Source organism: Anolis sagrei, chromosome 1 (assembly GCF_037176765.1).
Source record: "Anolis sagrei isolate rAnoSag1 chromosome 1, rAnoSag1.mat, whole genome shotgun sequence".
Taxonomy (NCBI): Eukaryota; Metazoa; Chordata; class Lepidosauria; order Squamata; family Dactyloidae; genus Anolis; species Anolis sagrei.
Window position 1 is genome coordinate 242,563,745 of NC_090021.1, and position 8,032 is coordinate 242,571,776.

At 41.1% G+C, this 8,032-nt stretch overlaps 1 protein-coding gene across 1 annotated transcript in view; it reads right to left on the reverse strand.

Annotated features, from left to right (window-relative positions):
* MUC6 (mucin 6, oligomeric mucus/gel-forming) overlaps window positions 1-1,952 on the reverse strand; it is a gene marked incomplete at its 3' end in the record, with an annotated part of 71,367 nt that extends 69,415 nt beyond the window's left edge. Inside the window, exon 1 of the mRNA XM_067466468.1 lies at window positions 1,856-1,952. Within this exon, the coding sequence (XP_067322569.1) occupies window positions 1,856-1,952 (97 nt within the window). The remainder of the gene's footprint in view (window positions 1-1,855) is intronic.
* Between the last annotated feature and the right edge of the window lie 6,080 nt (window positions 1,953-8,032).

An 8,032-nucleotide genomic window follows, 5' to 3' on the forward strand; every position in this document is an offset into this window, starting at 1 on the left:
AGGAGGCATGAGTGGGGATGCCATTATGCTTGCATTCAGTTCAGCTGCTGGACTTCTTATAGGCAACTGTGTGAGCAATTACTGAACATAATGAACTTTTGGTCTGATCTACCATGCTTCTGATTTTCTAACATGTATTTTAAACAAATATGAATTGTGCTCTTGCTCATTCATGCCTCTATTCTTTCCTGGTGCCTTTTAAATGGTACCAGTATAGCTAAATGGTGCTATATATAAATAATCACATAAATAAAATTATATATTTTTAACAGTGACAGCAACAACTCATAAGCTAGAGGTGTTCAAGCAAGTGTAAAGTAAAGCTGTAGCCAAGGAAATGACTACTGTTTCCTCACTGACAATCTCATTACAGATTGGAAGATAAGGAGCAACAGGGCATAGCATCCATTTCCCATCTCCCCTCTATTGGTGATCAGCAGGACTGGGGTGTGCCAAATAACCAAGGTAAGTACAGTTCTGCGTTTTACTAGAGTCATGATGTGTACTTTGAGCTGTGTTTAATGCTTCTCTGGCTGCGTTTCAAACACAGCACAAGGGGTTATAACATTCCTTGTCTTTTATCAGTTTGCAGTTGTTGGAAAGTTGGGAGTTTTTACTGAGAAAACTATAAACTGCATTAAGAATGTCAACAAATAGCGCAGCCTAGATTTTACATTAACTATATGCCCACTGCTTCATGTGTGCCATTTCTTTTAATCCTTAGTAGCGGCTCTGCTGAAAACCTGATTATTTCATAGTAGTTTGACCTTTTTTGCCACCACTCTCTACATATATGCATTGTATGTTTCCATTTAATATGATATCTAATCAGGACCCAGCCTGATATGATTGTTGTTAATTTCCTGCAAAAAAGCAAACAAAAAGAAAGTAAAAAAGAAGGAAGGAGGGGCATAGAGTTATATAAGACTCAGTATGCTTCTCAGGGTCCCATATTTTGGAAGCAGCCACATAGTTCTGTCACAATTTGAGAAAAGGAGAAGAATCAAAGAGTGATAGAGAAGAGAAGATTGCAATCTTATTATCTTGCTCATATGACAAAGAAGAAAACATATTATTTATTTAAGATATTTTTACCCTGCCTTTCTCTGCAAGTGGACCCAAGGGGGCTTACAACAAAATAAAACATATAGTATAAAAGTTAAAACATGGTTGAAATCAAATCTTCATAACCTGGTCCCATCCCCCCTTCAATACCCAGCTATTAAATATTCAGCAGATGGAAGTAAACCTTTCCCAATATTACAAAAAGGCAATGCTGTAGAAAAGGTAATGCTGCTTGGTAGGGTCAAAAGCAGTGAGAAAAGAGGAAGACTCTATCAAGAAAGAAACAGCTCTGAGCATGCAAGACTTGAGCAAGATTGCTGAGAACAGTTTATTTGGAGGTCTCTCATTGACCTGATGGCAATTAACAACAAGCAACAACAGAAAAAAAGTCGGAAGTCAGATACATCAAAAGCCTAAGTATTTTGAAACAAAATGAGTCTGCATTTGGGGGCAATCTTGATGGCTATCACGAATTGGATTAACCTGTGGTCTGTCCAGCAGTCATTAGCACCTGTCATTGCTCTTGTGAGGAACACAAGAGCTATGCTCGTGGCAGTCTCTGGCATGTATAATTACATAGTTTAAGCAGTGCCAATGCTTTGACTGAGAGGTGCTTCCATGATGTCTTAAGTTTGTTCTTCTGGTGGAAGTGTGCAGAACACAACATAGTTGTGTTCCGCACATTTGGTGAAAAGCAGGATGCCATTTGAGTTGCTATTTCCAGTCCCATCTTTTCCTATGGTCCCTGGCTACAGGTCGAAGTTTTGTCCAACTCTTACACTAAAATCACCCAGGAGAATAATTTTGTCCTCTTTAGTTATCTTCAACAGGATGATGTCCAGCTGACAGTAACACGTTTCCTTGATGCCATCCACCTGCTCCACCATTGGGGGTCTTAGATGGTTCTTGGTCTGGTTCCTCCCTGTGGCCCCTCCTGGGAGTACATCAATGGTTATGTCTGCAGGTTCATTGGAACATGCAAACCCCCCTCACCACAACAAGGTGACAATCCATTGAGGGGGTGGCTATTACATCATCAAATGCCACATAGTGAAAAATGCAAAATATTAACATAGAGATATAATCAAACTAATAACAACATGAAAACATGTAATCAAAAAATTAAAAAGCAGTGCAATTGAAACAGGTCAGCACCCTACTCTATGTCTGTTATCACAAATGCTTAGAAGACCTTCTGTCCAACTGATATTCAGTGTAATACTAACAGAAAGCATTACCAACTGTGTTCCTCCAGGAGAACCCATTTTCCTTGAATTGGAATAGCTTCAGGAGAGCACTCTGGAGTAATTTTGAGTAGAGTGCTAGCTATTGGTGTCTGTGCATGCAGCAATCCTGTTGGCTGTGATCACAAAAGACAACAATGCCAAGTTGCTTAATAAGTTACTGAGCCCTCAAACTTATTTATTGTAAATGACCCAGTTTGTGTTGTACCAAGGACAATGCAGCAGTTGGTTGTGTCTTCCCCTCCTCCTTTGAGTATTCTCTTTGAAATATTAATTCTCTGGGATACAAAAACAGAGATGTAAACTAGGAGTTCCCATGAGGAACACGAGGAGGCAAAACATCCAATGTCACAGGGTAATTTTCATTATTATTTTGAGAGTTCTTGTCCTTCTGTAACATACCTTGGATGCAGAAGTAGCTTTTGTGTTAGTGTGCTTCAGTTTAGCATCACTCATTGGTTTCTGAGAGACCAGTCATTGCCCTCTTTCCCAGATTTCTTTGGTACTTCTGCCCCCAACTCCACCCAAGGGCAGGGCTTTCACCAGGGAAAAAAGTCTCACTTTGCCATTGCCGAAAAAGGCTGTGACTTCTCTGCTTCACTACTCACCAGTGAGGATTTGATGCTTCCTCATGGAAAGAGAATTGTTTTCAATTGACTCCACTTGCTTCCATTTGTATTTGAAGAGTCACCCTGAAGAAGTGTGGAGTACGCATGACATATAATTGGAAATGTATGTGTCTTTTTTAATATTATGTGTGCCATATCAGATCAAAAGGATGGGACAATAGAGTTTATTTCTGAGGCTTAAGATTTGCAAGAAAGTACTTCTCTTTTACTTTTTCAGACTGCAAAGGAATTGCTGCCCATTTGGCAGGACTGATTGGAATGTTTTTTAACTATCCTTTAGTAATGCAATTGGTGGCAAATGGAAATTTTATACAGCCTTGGTAATTTTAGTAGAGAAATTATTCACCCTTGTTGGTTTAAAAAAATAGACATAGGTCTGGTGAAATCCAATACTTTTGGTTTTTGGCAAGTTTATCATAAGGGGTGAGGCCAGAGGTATCTGGCTGATCTGATATCAGGCTCATGGGGAAATTGGTTCTGGGTTTCTGAATTTCAAAGGAATTATCTTCGGGTGCTAACTTCTAACACTAACCCCCACCCCCAATGGTTCTTGTAGCTTGGGCAAAGGAGCAGTGTATGGAGCACTGTAGGGACCATCACACAAGGTAGGCAAACCAGCACTGCACAGGACTATCCCTATCATACAATGCTGTGTGAATCCCACTAGTGGTTTGCCCAGTGATCCATGATTCTCTCGTCCTAGCTATTGATGGGTAAAATCTCTCAATAGTTCGCATTCCCGCTATGTTCCCACTACCTACCTTAGTGTGATGGATCTCTCATGCTTCTGTGCCAGCATGGTGGCAGTGGTAGTCATATGATGCCAACTTTCCATGTTGTTTTGTCTATGGGACCAAACTTTCTGTGAAATAATGTGCACATCCATCTTGTCAAATAACACATTCACTTTGTTAAATGAGGTAAGCCTGTATTTCAAGGCATTTTCTGGATTGAAAAATGTTGTATAGAGAGAAAAATAATGGAATATAACAATCTCAATGAGATAATGATAGAAATGGAAAAATTAAATGCTACAATGAAAACCAACAAATCAATATGACATGGAAATACATATGTACAGTAAATATTTATGAACTTTTGTTTGTTTTGCACTTGATAGCAGCTTTATAGAATTTTGAGGGGTGGATTGTTAGAGAGGAGGAGAGAGCTTAACATTTTCATGAACAGCTGTTTTGCCGATCAAAATTCTTAAGCTGCATCTTTCCTAATAGCATTTCAAATGCATATTCATTATAAATACTCACCCTGGAGTTTTCAAGGAAAGTAAGAAGCAGTTTGTGGAAAATCTGGAGTAGAACAGTACCTTTGCAGGGTTAAGCACACCATATAATTCTGTAGCTGCATTTCCTGCTCTAAACTATTGCTCACCTCTGGCCATCAAAAATTCCTTCTCTGTATTGTATGTAATGCAGAGCTTGCCCCAATAGACAAACATATAAATTAAAGGGTGCATTTTAAGATACATTAGGGAACACATTTCACTCTCAGCTTCCTGGCTTGCTTGATATAGAAGGCTGTTTACACTGGAATACATACATAAATTGTTCCTGTTGGAACTCCTCACTACAAAAGTTGTGGAGGAGATTGATAATGTATAATGATACAATTCCTCATTTTAATATGATATCCCTTTGGTGATTATGTTGTTCTGCAGTGCTCTTTGACAAATGGACATAAAGTTCTACGACCAATGCTTTGTTGTTGTTGTTGTTCATTCGTTCAGTCATCTCCGACTCTTCGTGACCTCATGGACCAGCCCACGCCAGAGCTCCCTGTCAGCCGTTACCACCCCCAGCTCCCTCAAGGTCAGTCCAGTCACTTCAAGGATGCCATCCATCCATCTTGTCCTTGGTCGGCCCCTCTTCCTTTTGCCTTCCACTTTCCCCAGCATAATTGTCTTCTCTAGGCTTTCCTGTCTCCTCATGATGTGACCAAAGTACTTCAACTTTGTCTCTAGTATCTTTCCCTCCAGTGAGCAGTCGGGCTTTATTTCCTGGAGGATGGACTGGTTGGATCTTCTCGCAGTCCAAGGCACTCTCAGAACTTTCCTCCAACACCACAGCTCAAAAGCATCGATCTTCCTTCGCTCAGCCTTCCCTAAGGTCCAGCTCTCACATCCGTAGGTGACTACAGGGAATACCATAGCTTTGACTAGGCGGATCTTTGTTGCCAGTCTGATGTCTCTACTCTTTACTATTTTATCGAGATTGGACATTGCTCTCCTCCCAAGAAGTAAGCGTCTTCTGATTTCCTGGATACAGTCTGCATCTGCAGTAATCTTTGCACCTAGAAATACAAAGTCTGTCACGGCCTCCACGGTTTCTCCCTCTATTTTCCAGTTGTCAATCATTCTTGTTGCCATAATCTTGGTTTTTTTGACGTTTAGCTGCAGCCCGGCTTTTGCGCTTTCTTCTTTCACCTTGATTAGAAGGCTCCTCAGCTCCTCCTCGCTTTCGGCCATCAGAGTGGTGTCATCTGCATATCTGAGGTTGTTAATGTTTCTTCCAGCAATTTTCACCCCAGCTTTGCATTCATCCAGCCCCACATATCGCATGATGTGTTCTGCATACAAGTTAAAAAGGTTGGGTGAGAGGATGCAGCCTTGCAGTACGCCTTTCCCAATCTTGAACCAGTCTGTTGTTCCGTGGTCAGTTCTTACTGTTGCTACTTGGTCCTTGTACAGATTCCTCAGGAGAGAGACAAGGTGGCTTGGGATGCCCATCCCACTAAGAACTTGCCACAATTTATTATGATCCACACAGTCAAAGGCTTTAGAATAGTCAATGAAGCAGAAATAGATGTTTTTCTGAAACTCCCTGCCTTTCTCCATTATCCAGCGGATATTGGCAATTTGGTCTCTCGTTCCTCTGCCTTTTCTAAACCCAGCTTGAACATCTGGCAACTCTCGCTCCATGTATTGCTGGAGTCTTCCTTGCAGGATCTTGAGCATTACCTTACAGGCATGAGAAATAAGGGCCACTGTACGGAAGTTGGAGCAGTCTTTTGCATTTCCCTTTTTTGGTATGGGGATATAAGTTGATTTTTTCCAGTCTGATGGCCATTCTTGTGTTTTCCATATTTGCTGGCAAATGGCATGCATCACCTTGACAGCATCATCTTTTAAGATTTTAAACAGTTCAGCTGGGATCCCGTCGTCTCCTGCTGCCTTGTTGTTAGCAATGCTTCTTAAGGCCCATTCAACCTCACTCCTCAGGATGTCTGGTTCTAACTCATTTACCACACCGTCAAAACTATCCTCAATATTATTATCCTTCCTATACAGATCTTCTGTATAGTCTCGCCACCTTCTCTTGATCTCTTCAGCTTCTGTTAGGTCCCTGCCATCTTTGTTTCTTATCATACCAATTTTTGCCTGAAATTTACCTCCAATGTTTCTAATTTTCTGGAAGAGGTCTCTTGTCCTTCCTATTCTGTTGTCTTCTTCCACTTCCATGCATTGCTTATTTAAAAATAGTTCCTTATCTCTTCTGGCTAACCTCTGGAATTGTGCATTTAACTGGGCATATCTCCCCTTATCCCTGTTTCCTTTTGCTTTCCTCCTTTCTTGGGCTACTTCCAGTGTCTCAGCAGACAACCATTTTGCCTTCTTGGTTTTCTTTTTCTTTGGGACGTACTTTGTTGCTGCCTCCTGAACAATGTCTCGGACTTCTGTCCACAGTTCTTCTGGGACTCTGTTTACTAAATCTAGTCCTTCAAATCTGTTCTTCACTTCCACTGTATATTCGCTAGGAATGTTAGTGAGATCATATCTAACTGGTCTGTGTATTTTCCCTGATCTCTTTAGTTTTATTCTAAATTGGGCAATAAGAAGTTCGTGATCTGAGCTACAGTCAGCCCCAGGTCTTGTTTTCACCGACTGGATGGATGTCCGCCACCTTTGGCTGCAAATGCTTAGAATTGCCAAAACCAGTCACTTACCAGGAGATGGCAATGTTTGACCAAATGTGTTCCTGCTTTTTCTGGAGAGTGAGGGATGACAGAGAAGCATCTGGCTACAGATTCAAAAGACTAAGGGCCCATCCAGACATTACCTTTATCCCAGAAGCTCCCACAGCAAACAGGAGGGTGGCCAAACACCTTTCCTTGTAAATGTGGAAGCAATCACTACAAATTGCAAAAATTGCAAGATTTTCAGGTGCAGGAATATCCTGGTTCTGAGCAAAAAATCTGCAGCTTCAAATGTCTGTATGTCCCTGCATTTGGAAATCACAGGATTTTTTATCTGGGTTTGTTCCTGGGTTTTAGATGTCTGTTCCTGATTGATCAGTTCCTAAAAAGAAGGTGGCAGTTGAGTTGAACATGAAACATTTGTTTTTGTGCCAGAACCTTCATGAAACATTTTCTCTGACCACGACGAAGTTGTGGCCCCCTAGTCAATGTTGTACATCTTTTCACAATAAGAACAATCAGGAACAGACTTGCATAACCCAGGAGCAACACTCTGTCTGCACAGATGGGCCTGGAGCTTATATAACCCAGGAACTGAACTTATACAATAATTTGCATCTTCAAATATTCACAACATTCAAGTATTTTTTTTTAAAATAAAAGCCAAAATTTATGGTGGAAGTCCCATGTTGGCCGTCTTGGGGTTGCAAAATCCCACAGCAAAGCAGAAAATGTGGACAACGGAGCCAGAAATCCTGGGACCAATAGGCCTGTATCTGGACATCTTCTTAGGTCCCGGGTTTATTTTGCTCCTGGCTAAAATGCATGATTTACTGCTGTCTGGAAACACCCTAAGGTATCTTCTTAGTGCTCCTGGTCCCCTCCCCCAAAGATATTATTTTTCTGGTGACAGGCATACAGTCATGAGCTCCCCAATACCCCTTGCTTTCTACCAGCCACTAAATGATAATGGAGGGGGACAAACCTCAACAGGACAAAGGTGAGTTTTGCCTGGTTGTAACCTTTTAGTATGACTTCTGATGACCTTCCTGGCCTTGCTTGTTCAGTCCAGAGTGATTGTTACAAATAATGCACATTGCTTCCTTCTTTTGAAAAATGATAATCATTGTAAGTCCTGGCTAAAAGTATGCCTGCTTTCTCCAC